The sequence below is a fragment of the Diachasma alloeum genome, unplaced genomic scaffold, assembly GCF_001412515.2.
Source record: "Diachasma alloeum isolate Michigan unplaced genomic scaffold, Dall2.0 Dall_scaffold_00394, whole genome shotgun sequence".
In the NCBI taxonomy this organism is placed as follows: domain Eukaryota; kingdom Metazoa; phylum Arthropoda; class Insecta; order Hymenoptera; family Braconidae; genus Diachasma; species Diachasma alloeum.
Window position 1 is genome coordinate 291300 of NW_021680533.1, and position 14835 is coordinate 306134.

Sequence of the window (14835 nt, forward strand, 5' to 3'; positions counted from 1 at the left end):
GAAAATACTCATGCTAGTAGTAATGCTCTAAGATATTTAAATTTACTTGACCTAGAATTCACTAATCCATTCATTATCCGAGAAAATTTCTATCATTTTTCACTAGGAAACGGGCGCTTCGCGCCCGTATATTGTTGTTGTGTGTATTTTTGTTCCTTAATTCACCAGTTACAACATTGAATGAAGAGGAATTCATCACAAATCACGTGAGAATACAGATCGACAAACAATTTTCGATAATCATACCTAAAATTTTTCATTTCTTTCTTTTTCTATAAAATAAATAGTACCACACGTATGAAAAAATCGTATAGAAATTTTCTATACGGATTGAGTATAGAAATTCTATAGGATTTCCGTATATGATATTCGGATATTTCTATACAAATATTTTCTGCACGAATTATTTCTATACATAAATTTTTGTTTTTATACAAAAGATGTCTAAACGCTCCGGAGAGAAACGTAGAGAAATGCCGTAACTCCATACAAAACGTTTCTATACATGTGGCAATGGGTTGTATAGGATCAAACCTATAGAAATGGAATAGAAATAATTTGTATAGAAAATATCCGTATAGAAATATCCGAATATCATATACGAAAATCCTATAGAAATTCTGTACGCAATCCGTATAGAAAATTTCTATACGGTTTTTTCATACGTGCAATGATCTGAAAATGTCAATGAATATGAACATTTTACATCCCTTTGATCTCATTTCAACGGAACCGAAGAAGAAAATTGCAAAGAGATCGATCATCATTAATCAGTATCAGTAAAATGAAAAAATCTATTTTTCTGTCTTTTCGAAATTTTTCAAATTGGTTTTTTACTTCTTAAAAAATGAAGGGAGATTAACATTTTCAATGTCTGTGATCGTATTCCAGTCATAGAAACAGGAAATACGGAGAATGCAGGGAAAGAAAATCAGAAATAAATTTAAAAAATCGATTTTTTAATCTTGAGAATTTCAAAACGGTTTTTTTAACTAATGAAGAAAATCCTATGTATTTTCTTTCTATTATCTGATTCTGATGGAAGAAAGTGAAAAGAGGAAGAAGAAACGAGATCAACACGAGAACAGAATTTTTAATTTTTCAATGTCTAGGGAAAATTTTAAAATTGATATATTCTTTCGAATAATGAACCATCACTCATAATTCAATAATAATAATTCAATTTCTATTCTCACATTTTCATAGAATACATTGAAAAAATAGCAAAGAATTCAAATTGGCGATGACAAATTTTATCAGATTATTATTATGTAATAATTTGATATTCGGAGGACGATTTGTCAAGGTGCATTTTATTTAAAAATAAATCTCTCAATGTCGAGTCCTCAAAATAGTTGAAAACTGCGACCTCACTGTGCGCTCAAAGAACCAATATTTTCACAATTGATAATACAGGGTCAATAATGCAGGGACTCGTCTCGCAGGAGTCGCCATCTTACGGCGCGACTAGCATCGGCTCCGGAAAACTGTCAACGATTTTTTTGTTTTCAAAACATTCGAGTGGAGGAACGGATAAATTAATTGTGTATTCTCAACAATAACATGTGGGGAATGATTTTGTAGACTAATTAGGATCTACAATTGAGGTCTAATATGTCACAACACGGAGCAGCTCTACAAACATATAATCAAGAGCTTGTTAAATGTGAGTTAATTATAACATAACCTTTCATTTTTTTTCAGAACAAGTCAATCGTACAATTTAGTTGAATTATCTCAAGGAGAAGTGGGCTTATGAGAAAATACAGGAAGATGGTTTTTGTAAAGAATTTTATGAACTTTAAAGTTGAGTTTGTCATATTTTTTCATAGAATCCATTGTTAATAAGATGAATACGAAATTGGAAAATCAAATGAGAATTCAGAAATTTATTTCAGAACTTGATCTTCTAGTTTCCGCTTATTATTGAATTCCCTTAAGATGGTTGGTTTTACGGGAAAATGTGAGTAGATATTTGTTGTAGAGTATTTTTTGAGCTATAAAAAAGGCTTTTCTGAAATTTTTTTGTAGAAAAAAAAAACGAAATTATAAAGTCAAATATGATGGATTTCATACTACACTGAGAGAGAACCGAGCAAGTTCTCAAACAAGTCTGGTTTGGACCAAAAAAATCGCATGCCAAAAATTACCAAAACAGAAATTGTTTGATTTGAATTTGAGAGTTTCAAACATGAATAATCGATCTGCTTTCAATGACAAGGAAATATTTGCCTGAAGAGGTGGAGCATCAACACGAACGATGTCTTCTCAGGATGAAAATATTTTCTGTAAAAGGATATTTGATAAAGAAAAAAAAGGGAAGTTTATCAAGAAATATGCTATCCCTAACTTACATGATTGCTATCATATCATTATTATTCATATCATTATTTCACATCAGAACAGTCTGCAAGTGGTCAGCACTAAATTAGATTTTTTTGATAATTTTTATCTTGCAATTTTTTTGTACTAACATGACTCGTTTTAGAAAATATCCTTTTTTCTCTCAGTATAGAGGTGAAATTGGTGGAATAAATCTTCTCTATTCGTCAATAACTCGAAATCGGAGGAGTGGAATTGAATGATTCTTCCTTTATTTTGGATTTTTTCAGCCTTTTTGTCCTAAAAATCCAAGGTACTTTAGCTAAATCGAGTCATTCAGTCTGGAAACATGGACGATTTAAGGAGGGTTATTCTAGAAGACCTTCCTCTGATGGAAATTTCAACGCTTTATTTGACTGCTCTCAAATATTTATTTCCATTAAATTAAATAGGTTTGGAGAACATGAAATTACGACGTGCTGAATTACAAACAGAAATAGACACACAAGAAGAGGAGAAGAACAATCTACAGAGAGAAATTGAAAAGATGTCATACAAACTGACACGTATCAACGACAGTCTGGGGAAGAGGATCGCTGTAAGAAATGAGTATGATCGAACAATAGCAGATACAGAATCAGCCTACATGAAGGTGATTGTCCTCTAAATAGAACAAATCGCCCTAGTATTAAAACAATCCCAAGAATAATTATACAACAGAAAAAGAATAACATCTGTGAAACTAAGTGGGATGAAAAAATATCAAATTATACATTTTTTTCAGCCCTAATTTTTCTCTACGATGAAGTTTAAACAAATATTCTAGATATTCGCGAAAATCTAAAGTTTGAATGACACTAACACTCCCAAAAATCTAAAAAAATCGTAAATAAAAATTTTTACTTATATTTCTAGATCCTTGAGAGTTCTCAACTCCTCCTAAACATGATAAAACGTGAAGCAACAACGTTGGATCAAACATTAATTAAAACCAGTGGAGAAAAGCAGCAGTATAGACAACAATAACAAACAACTCAAATTTTAGAAAATTATTTATTAAAATATTGATCACCGCAGTGGGGGCTGTCTCGACTGACTGGGGATTCAATCCAGTACAAACTTGTAAATATCACTAGACATATTTTTATAAATCACTCTTTCTACCTGCTTAATGATTATTGGTTCTATGAATACGTCAATAATCGAAGAATAAAATATGTATAACAACGCCTTTCAGATGAATTAATTATTACGAAGTCTGGTATCAGATGGATTGTAGCACTGCAATAATAGTAGAATAATGAACAGTTCAATAAATCTTATTAAAATAATGAGATTAGAGATTTTTAAATTGTTCTGAACTTGTTTGTTAATCCTCAAAACTATTTTATAATAATATAGGAATAACATGAATATAAAATCTATTTTTTGTATGACAATGATTCCATAAATTAGGTGATTAACTGCATTTGTAATAAATATCGTAAAAATTTCGTGAATTATATTAAGAATAAGAGCCTAAACATTCCACTCTCTTTATCATTGCAATCCTCTAAAACATCTAAAATAACTCCAATCAAAGTAAAATTAAAACCAACACATTTGTATTTTTTAATTCTATGGAAGAAAGTTTGCACAACCATCACCTCTTCACTCCCCTCAATAGGATTTCCAAAAGCAATTAATTAAATACCGTTTAAATTGATCAATTAATATTTCTTCAAGCATTTCCCATTCCCTTCTGTTCATTCCAGATCTCCACCATCTCCTCAGGATCCCCATACCCATGAGAAGAAATAACATACTTATAATTATACTTGGTATAATCCTTCTTATAAAAATGGAACTCATCACAGTGGAACGGCTCAATGTCGGCCTTTTTGGCAACTAGCCCCAGGAATATGTCATCAAACCTGAAATGCTGGGTGTACAAACTCGTGAGATACATCTCGATCATGGCAGCCTTCGAGAGGACATACGCCCCGGCCGTGACATACGGTGGCCAGAGGTGGTACGGATACTCTTCCAGAGAGACATACCACTTGGAACTCTTGTGTCTGTGAGGAGAAGACACGAAAACGTACCCTGCAAAGAGTTTCACATCGTCAGGAAGGTCGAAGTCAAAGACCTGACGTCGTCCTCTCGTTAATTTTTTATAGAGCATCGAGTTGTTGAATCTATTCACTAAATCGTCTTGAACATCTTCAGATTCTGCTGACCCATCATGCTCAACAGACACCGTCATTTTCTTGTGATGATTCCATCGCTTGCCTCGTTTCATCAAATTCCCCTCTCCAGCAGTCTCCACTAATTTTTTTGGCATCTTTTCATCTCTAGCTTTTATTGATTCATCACCTCCAACAGGCATTCTAGTCTTATTGTGATTCTTCCATCCCTCCCTTCGTCTCATCAATATTTTCTCTTGAGCAGTTGCTCTTTCACTCCTTAATAAAATCTTTGGCATCTCTTCATTCTTAGCTAAATTATCTTTACCATCATTGATCTCTGCTAATACATGATCTCCCGGCTTTCTGGTCTTGTAATGATTAATCCATACCTTCTTCCCTCTCATCAGGATCTCCTCCCCATCAGTCCTCAATGAATCCTTTGGCACCTCTTCATCCTTAACTAAATCATCTCCAACATGTTCAATTTCTCCTGATCTATCATTATTTTCAGGCATTTTAGTCTTATTATAACTTTTCCACCCTTCTCTTCGTCTCATCAAAATCTTCTCTCGAGCAGTTGCTCTTTCATTTCTCAGTGTATCTCTTGGCATCTCCTCATCTTGAATATCTTTAATATTTGTTAATTCATCATCATCTCTTGGCATTCTCACCTTATCATAGTGATTCCATGCTTTGTTTCCCTTCATCACAGCTTCCCTCTTGACCAATCTATTCGGGTCCTTCAAATACTCCGGGTAATAAGCGGGATTCCTGATGAACCGCAGGACATTCTTCACAGATACGTAAATATCGTCATCCACGAACATATAAAATTTGGAGTTCCTGCAGTGGTTGTACGCCCACTTGAACCCCATCATCGTTTTAATCGTGTTATTGAAATAAGAATCGATGAAGTTAGCTTGCAAGATGTCTTTGAACTTCTCTGATTCCTCGTCTATCCTCTTCTGGAGGTCTTCATCGTTCTCGTGAACTCCCAGCAGAAAGACAGTCCTCGTGGGCACATCAAAAAATCTTTTCTTGAAACCCCAAGTGTTTCTGATTGCGACTCGTCTCTGGAAATGTTCAGCGGAGGATTTTACTAGGAATACGATTCGCAAGCTTCGGAAGTCATTCTGAGTATCTACGCAGAAGTCCTTGAGATCGTGGATGTAGCTGTAGTTGTAGTCGTTGATCGGATCCAGCTCCGGTTTCTTTCGATGTTTCAGGGAGTCGATAAAGCCGTGGATATCACCCTCATAGGGATACTTGAAGTGAGTGTCGTAGGAGAGCTCGAAGACGTGGGTGAAGGCCCCGAAGAAGTCCAGGACGAAGATCGAGAATAGAAAGAGCAGGATGTGTTTCAGTTTTATCCTGGATATCATCCTGAGGAACTTCTGGGCGTAGGGGTCCAGTGAGGGGATCATGTCGAGATTTTTTCAATTGTTGGGCTCACATTATTCGTCTTAGGGTTTTGGAAAATGTTCAAGTGGGGGATGAAGGGGTTTACCAGGTGTTTTAGGTGTTAATGAGGGGAACTGTTAAGTGATGTCGATGAGAGGAATTGGATTTGAAGGCATTGAGATAAATCCAAGTATTCATGAATCTGTGAAGGAAAAAAATGAACGAAAAATTAGAATAATGATTTTTAGAGTGCACATTTGATTTTTGTCAAATATTCACGAAGAGAAGTTGTAATTTTTAAAAATATCAGTTTTTGGATGTTTAAAGTAAAAATTTGCAAAGTCGAAATTGAAAGTTATTTAATGATAAAATAATAACTTTGGTCTTGAATCAAAGTTCCGATGTTCGAGTAAAGTAGAGAAATCAGTAGTGAAGTGATTAAACGATTTAAGTAAATTCCATTCTAGCGCCATAGTTCTCGATAAATATCTCAAATTCTAAAGGAGTTAGCAAAATTTTTCCAAAAATCTTTTTTGTAAAGAAAAGTGAAGGCTATCGAACGAGATCTCACAAAAATTTCGCTATCTTACTTAAATTCCGAGTTATTCAACAAAAACTCAACTGGGAGCTAAGTCGACTTAAACCGATTGACCACTTCACTACTGAAATGTCGAAATAGTTATTTTCATCACAAGGTCCACAAAGTATTTTCTGACGAATGTGGCTTTGTAGGCCGAGCCGAAGGCGAGGGCTATAATCACTTTCGTCAGAAAATACTTTTGGACCGTGTGATGAATGCAATTTTTCGTCAGAAGGCCCGTAAACCGCGATCAAACCGAGCGAAGCGAGGTTAGAATCGCGGTTGACCGGGTCTTCTCACGAAAACTAATTTTTCGAATGGAGAAATTCTCAAAGTACTGGGATACCCTTAATAATCTACAACAATAAACATATGCAGGTGGACTTACACATGATAGTTGACCCTGCTTTCTCTTCAATCGAAAGTGACAGACGAAACCCCATAAAAACCCATTATTATGAATACCAAACCGATGAAACTGTATGAAAAAACACCACAAAAGTTGAATCACTCAATAACATACAATAACTTCACAGATGTTGAGGTTATTTCCCATCAGCTTCATCCTTCTTGATAATTTAATCAGTTACGTAGTGTGAATAACCTTGAAATAAGTACCAAGGACCCTTCAATTGTCTTAATTAAATTCTTATTATTATTCTACTTTTTAGTGGTCAATAAACACTCTCAATTTACAGTAATATAACCTCAATAATCACTTATATATTCAAAAAAACAATCCCTTCAATGTGTCACCCAAACACTCAATATTAAAAATATTAATCTCTATGTCTATTTTCTCCATTTTGTTTAAAGAGAACTATCAACAATCAATTAAAACGTGACTTTTAATCCAATAGATGATTCATCGGCTGTTAAATCCCAGTCATCTGGATATTTAAATTTTTCGGGTGCCTCTCGCTCGGGTCTTTAAGCCCTCGCCATCTTGTGACTAGGTCACGAACCGAAGGTAGGAGCTAGTCAAAACATCTTTCTACCACCGTCAATAAATACTCCCCAACAGTTAAACAAAAATCGTTCCCAACAAATAGCAAAAATCAGGAAAAAATTGGTTACATATTTAGGTGAACCGAGTGATAATATCCGCGATATGCCGAAAAGTTCAACGACCCCGGGGTGATTGTGACAAGCCGAGGCAACCGGCCATGTTTATACCCAAGTGAATTTGAGAGTCCTGGGCTGAAGGGGGCCTTCTCAAAATTAAAGGGTGCAGGAATAACACCGAATTTTATTTATCAGTGGTTTCAATAGTTTCTATTGAACTTTATCTGTCGGAAATTGTGGAACACGGCACTGAGGCATGGAAACTAGTGAGAGAGGTGAGCTATTCTAGTTTATTTATCGGGAATAGGAAGGTAACAATATTGAGGGATTGACACAAATCGTGAGGGCAATGGCAGTGTCAGGGTCGAAACGAAACTAGTTCAGTGACCGATTTCTTCAGCAAATCGTCAGATATCATTCGTATTAAATCATTTTATCCTCAGAAATGAACAATTTTCATAGTTTTACTAATGAAAATAGCTTAGATTTCGCGTAAATAATGGGAGAAATTTGGACAGAATTCTATCTATGTCACAGAGTCTGTTTATCTTCAGGAAAATCAACTAAAATGTTTACTCTAATTAATAAAGAATATAAATTTTATGAATAATTCACAATTATGATGATATTCCGGGGATAATTACAGAATGTTTGATAGATTTCTGTTTGTTTTCGACAAAAAAGGTATAAAAAATGAAAAAATTCTTCATCGATATAAAAATTAGAGAAGATCGTTATACTATCCAGGGGATAGAGATAAAAATATGAATAAAAATCGTGGTAAAAAATGGAATGAGGGCAAACGAATGTGACAGCGAGGAGAAGCACGTGAAAATAGTTCTAAGTGAGATACTATACATATATATATATATATATATATATATATATATATATCACGCAATCAGTGACTGCAGCGTGGCGACACCTATCGTACATATTTTTGGAGCCAAGATCGCGCCCGAGGTTTTCCCAAAAAACAATCTATTAGTGATGTATATCAATTAAAATTGATTCTATTCCATTTAATAATGGTTATATCAATTGATGCAGTTAATCCATGCTGGTGTAACTAGTTTTAACAATCTACAATTTTTCCCCATTGTTTTAAATTGGCCCTCATTCAATTTGCAATAATTAAAAATCGGCTTGATGAAATGCGATGATTTTCTGTCCCCTTCGAAAATATTTTTCGATTGTGAAAGTAGTGTTTATTTGTTGAAGTTGCATTATTAGATCAGAAATTATCGCCGATTTAATAAAGCACTTTGAACGTTAACAATTAATACCATTTTTTGCCATTTTTTTTTCAATTATCAGTGACTGCGATTCGGTTGAGTCAAATTTTCTATTTTGTTTTCCAGCGATCGATCGACAATCATTACATTTGTAATATTATTAGAATTAGCTCCTTTCTATTACCATAATTTTATTATCTTACTTGAAATTTGAAAATATTAAAATAATTCATAATTAAAATTTTGTATTAACTAATTGAGTAAATAATTCTAAATTTCATAAATGGGTTTTTTCAATTTGACATGTAATGGTCAAACTTCTGACACGATTACTGGTTGATAGATTATTTCGGAATTTGAATATTCGATTGATGATTCATTTGGTAATTGAAAATTGTTGGGTAATATTATCAGTTAACATAAGCTAAATTTAACTTATTTTGAAATTCATGATTGTTCTGATCCCTGTTGTTTTTCACGTTTAAGAATTTTTTTCAATCTTCAAAATACAACTTGACCTATCCAAATCCCACCATCAGTTTAAAAAATGTCAATAATGTAATATTAGTGAGTACCAGTTTATTTCATCTCGTTGGTTGATGATTTTTACTCTTTTGTCCCTTAATTTCATCTTCTTTCAGTCTGGATCCCTTTTATTTCCTCTCATTCCCTCGTTATATAAGTCCAAGGTCGTTTGCCATATCCCAGAGTTTCTCGTGTGCACGAGGAAAAGAAATAAAAGAAATTATCTTCAACGTGCGCTTGCAGTTCGCTGCTATTTTATACTCCCGGTGTAGCCCGAACTCTCCCTTCCAGTCGTCCACAGCCGGTTATAGCACCGAATAACTGCTGTGTTCCATCTTAAATATGAGCATTATTATATTTTCGCGTCAGCGGGGCGAATATTTGACAAGTTTATCGTTCGTAGACGAAACAAATTGTGTCAATTTTAACGAAATTAAATACCGACATGACCATTTCATGAAGTATGTAACACACTATTTTATTAGTAGTTATTTTTTCTGGTCACGTGGGGAGTGGGGTGCGGCGCGCCAATCTGCTGTTGCATCTGTCGATTTTGGTAACTTTTTTCTATTATGTTCCCTCTGGCTTTGTCGATTGAGAGGAGAGTACATATTAGATGAGTTTTACCTGGTTATTATGAGCTCGGTTTTTTTATTCTCTGTCGCATAAAAGTTTGTTTCGATGCTTCAGGTTTTTTAATAGGTTTATCTGAATGGGATCTGTAGGCGTGCAATATGGCATGAGGGAAACGGACGTCCTGGTGGTGTATCCCATGTTGATATTAATTATTATGGTTCTTATTCTTGAGATATTTGTTTGAGAATAAATTTTGAGACGTCCATTTTTTTAGAATAATTGATCAATTATTCATAGAATAGAAGAATCGTCACAATAAGTTCTTGTCGGGGATTCAATATAAATTCTGCTTAGACAATTCATTTGTCTTTTTTATAAACTATTTCGTGTTGAATATTACCAATAGATGCATATTTTAAACTAGTTTTTATGTTTATAAACGTTCAGGATTGATATCTATTCCGCGGCTTCCAGAATATATAATTCATTTATTTTTTGCCACAAAGAAAAATGGGCTGTAATACAGGAATTTTTATGTAACCTCCCGAGTGGAAATTGCTTCAGGTCCGCTTGAAGTATGATCAGAAATTGATCCAGTTTTCGTAAGATTTGACTGATCAGGTGATTTCTGATGAGAACTTGACCAAGTTTTGATCTAGTGGATTGGATTCCAAAAACTACCGGCGAGTTCAGATCAAGTTCTGGTCAGGTAGGCATGATCAGGTGACGCCTGATGAGACTCTGACTAAGTTTTGATCGGGTCGATCGGATCCCAAAAACTAACGGCGAGTTCAGATCAAGTTCTGGTCAGGTAGGCATGATCAGGTGACGCTTGATGAGGACCTGACCAAGTTCTGATCCACTCGATCGGATCCCAAAAACTTCAGACGGTCTCAGATGTAGTTCTGATCAGGTAGACATGATCTTAGTCTGAGGTCAGGTTGCCTGAACCCAATTTGATCCGATTTGGATTTGATGCAATTGATTTTCATTTGAACGGGGTTAATGAAAAAAAATGATAAGGTTCGGATCCAGTCTACTTGATCTTATTTTGAACAAACCTTTTTCGAGGATCAAATTTTTAATGAATTAAAATTTTTAATTAATTTTTAATCAATTTTTCTATTAATTTTCAATTTATTTTGTTAATTAATTAATTGTGCGGAGAGAGGGAGGGGTGGCTCACTCACAAGCAAATTATCTTGACTAGAAAAAAACTTATCAAGCTCCCATTTGTTCATTAATGTTACGATTATCAGGATTATTATCCATTAATGAAATGGATAAAATTCTAACTGAACAAATTTTCTCCCTGAATATACGCGCAAATCGGCGAGATCATAAATAATCTCAAAGTCAACAAATACCCAGATACAGATCATATAGGCAAAACGGAGTCCCCGTAATAAAAATGACGCGATAGTCTAGTGGTTAGGGTTTAGGATTAGTAATCGTAGGTTCCCCGGTTCGATCCCCACCATCGGAAAAAATACGAAGGTTTTTTCAACGGTAATTACGGTACGGATGCATTGGGAGAGACCATCTATCGTGGAAAAATTGAATTATCTTTTGTTTTGAATTAGTTATCACTAATAATTATTATTGATTCCGGCAGACAGGTCATCAGGTTTGGAATACGTCAGCTTGATCAAATGCGGAACTGTTAGGCCTGATCAAGTCTTGATTAAAAACCGCGTTACATGATTGATGCAACGCGGTCATGATTGATGGATCACACTTGATCCAGTCATCAGATCATTTTCTGATCAATTGCCAGGCCTGACCTGATCCACTCCTGACTTGGACCTGACCAGAATTTCCACTCGGGCTTCTGTCAAGAAATCACAATAACTATTTTAAAAAAATTAAAGGGCAATCTGGCCAACGTGTTTGGGTAAACACAACTCTAGTTACTAGAAGCCCTGTTCTAGGCTTATTTCATGGAAGAAAAAATCCGATGTAAGATACGAGTAAGACATTTGTTATTAGAATGACTTGCGCTCATTTTCAGCCAAGCCGCTTCCAATGGTACCCCATCATGACTGAGATATGTCTGGAAAAGTACCGCCTAGGGCCTCAAGTGGCCCACCTAACTCATTGAAAATCAACTTAGAAATGGCAGATCTGAACCGGACTAACTCAGGTCCTAATTAACCCTAGATTGGTCACCCTATGTGGGAAACCCCGCCGCGCGTCATCTTTCTTTAATTACAATTGGCTGGCTAACCGGAAAAATAAAAAAAAATGACTTTGTCAATTGAAGTGTCTAACAAATTATAGTATTTTTTAGAACAACATATTTCCCAAAATTCCTAAAGAAAACAAATTATTTCGGACAGATGAATTATTTTTTCCCCATGTTAAATGAAATTGTCCATGACGGGACGTTGCCGTAAACTCGCTAAACGCTCCCGGAGAGTGTAGACTGTAGAGTGAATTCGGCAATGCTAAAGTCTAAATAACACGGCGGCGAATCCTCGCGCAGGTGACCTAGTCGCAGGGTCGCGTTTGTTGACCAGACTGGACTTAATCCAATTCAAAGTCACATTGTGAAAATTTTTCCGATAATTGCCAATAAATTTTCAAAGAATTTTTAAGAGTGCATGTACCTTTTGATCGTGGAGGTATTCAAATCTTTCCCATTTTATAATCTTTCAAACATGTCACACCAGATGAACAATATCTTTCCTGCTTTGCGAGGCCCAAAGAGGGTTCGGAATATTTAACCCCCTCGAAGCCACTACACGCACGACGCTGAATTCAAGGTTCTGTCTGGAGTTAGCTAGGACTGCCACTTGACATTTTTATCTATTCATCATTTTTATGTCAATCTAAAAATAATTTTAAAAAATTGTTTTATTTTCAACCATTTTTTTTTCTTCTCTCACTTGATAAGATGTCACATGTTGTGGTAATACTTGACATGACCACCGCAACTTGTGCACGTTTGTAGTTGAAAATCTATCTTGAGGCACAAAGGCTGTCTCTCAAAACGATAAGAGACGAGTCGTGACGCTGATTGAACGTGCTTTTAGCATCACGTATGAGAATTAACATAGCATTCATTCTCACAGAGGCTAATTTATTTTAGTGTGTCAACTATCAGCGGAAAAACTCCACCCACGCAGGGATATTTATAACAATAAATATGCGCGATATTAAGGGGTTTCATCTGCGGAAAAAAATGATGACATTGATTTGAAATTTTTATAGAATGTTCATCGCAGTTGTCAAGTAATGTATGAATTGAGAGTTGTTAGCAGCCAATTTAATTTCTTACACATGGGCCTTTATGGAAATTTTTAAAATTAGTATGAAACTAGATTATCAGATCAGACAGTAACGCAGTTTGGTGCTAAACGGAAAAATCTCTATGAGAGCCTACGTATAAGAAGCCCCTTGAAACGAAAATCTATAAAAGTTGTAAAAAAATTTATAAATAACCCAACTATGATTATAAACATCCTATATGAGTTATTTCCGGGCAAGTCGTTCAACCTCTGATCCTCACCCTTCCAACGTAAACGGCGATGTTTCGCAGGGTTGGGCGACTTCAAAAACTATCTACTGATTTTTTTTCCAGAATTTTTTCACAGCCCGAATGGAAAACATGATTTCTTTTCGTGTTCTTCCGTTTTTTTACATTAGAATTTTGCCCATCTTCCGGTATCGTTCAAAATACTTGTTTTAATAGTAAGATGGGTAACTGAAAAATGAAGAAAATTAAATGTCTTGTAAGTCCTAAAATCCAAGTTTTTCAACTTTTTTGTCGAAAATTTATCATTGTCGATAGTTAGAATTTGAAAAAAGAATTTCGTCTAATGAATTTTCAAAGTTGGCAGAACAAGAAACATGTTGGTGCTTGACAAATTGAAATTGGTCGATTAGAACTCGAGTTATGTAGACCAAACGGAGAATCATGAAAAAAATCATATCTTCCATACGGGCTATTGAAAAATTCAGGAAAAAATTAGGATATCGTTTTGAAACCCCCTCAACACTATAAAAATTCTCGCTCACTTTCGAGAGGGTGACGCTTAGTGGTTGACCGATTTGACATAGAATATCTCATATGAATTCCACACGAATGTCATGATTTACCTTTACCGAACGGAACACTTTAATACTATACACTGAATCTGTTCTGCGTGGAAAAAGAAAATATGCGTCTGTGATCTGCACGCACGGGAAACTTCGGCATGAAATTTCTCAAGGCTACATGGCGCTGGATTCTGACACGTGCTAACGCTCTTGCCATTGCACATGTACGTGTTAAAATGCCTCACCGAACACTCAGACTTGCAGAGGATACGACTGCATGCAGATTAAATGTTACGAAACAATTTTATTGTCGTTGGTAGGGAACAAGGCTACGAGTGATGCCGGATTAGCACATATAGATGCTTTTTGGAATGGACCATAGATTAAATATATTTTAAATCAACGAAATCCGTAAAAATCATGCAAAAAACGAAATATGATATATATTTTCAATATTTCAAAACAGAAACTACATAAAACATATCTCAAAACATAGAATTGGCTCATTTTTATAGAAATCACCGATTTTCAGGAATCTACACGAAGAGAATATAAAATGAAAATTTACAATGTAAACATAGTAATCGAGGACCATACAGAAACAGCTTTAAAATTTGATTCATCTTAAGAGAATTTTTACTCGCGTCAAATTAAATTTTACTTTTATTCTAGCCCTTTCTATTATACCGACTCGCAATTTTTACTATGTTTAACAGTAAATTTTGAGTGTGGCGAGTATGGTCTTCGATTACTATGTTCACATAGTAAAAAATTATATTATATTGTTTCCGTCTATCACCAAATTTCATAGAAATCACTGGTGATCGAAGGAATGGGGATTATGTATATGCAATATATTGACAAGAATATGTTTTGTATATTTTCATCCATAATGTGTCCATTCCATATACAATTTTCCCCT

The 14835-nt window shown here is 34.9% G+C and overlaps 3 protein-coding genes across 3 annotated transcripts in view; 2 read left to right on the top strand and 1 right to left on the bottom strand.

Moving 5' to 3' along the window:
- The first annotated feature begins 1461 nt into the window (after nt 1-1461).
- LOC107041941 (Sjoegren syndrome nuclear autoantigen 1 homolog) lies at nt 1462-3970 on the top strand. The gene is made up of 3 exons (XM_015262765.2): nt 1462-1666; nt 2775-2974; nt 3238-3970. The coding sequence occupies exons 1-3, from the start codon at nt 1615-1617 to the stop codon at nt 3346-3348; spliced, it is 363 nt and encodes a 120-aa protein (XP_015118251.1). The 5' UTR covers nt 1462-1614; the 3' UTR covers nt 3349-3970.
- On the bottom strand, nt 3309-7735 carry LOC107041937. The gene is made up of 2 exons (XM_015262758.2): nt 6860-7735; nt 3309-6093 (listed from the first exon to the last, which is right to left on the bottom strand). The coding sequence occupies exon 2, from the start codon at nt 5912-5914 to the stop codon at nt 4043-4045; it is 1872 nt and encodes a 623-aa protein (XP_015118244.1). The 5' UTR covers nt 5915-6093; nt 6860-7735; the 3' UTR covers nt 3309-4042.
- LOC107041938 (retinoic acid receptor RXR) overlaps nt 7658-14835 on the top strand; it is a 63746-nt gene continuing 56568 nt past the window's right edge. The window contains exon 1 of the mRNA XM_015262763.2: nt 7658-7811. Within this exon, the coding sequence (XP_015118249.1) occupies nt 7793-7811 (19 nt within the window). The 5' untranslated portion in view covers nt 7658-7792. The remainder of the gene's footprint in view (nt 7812-14835) is intronic.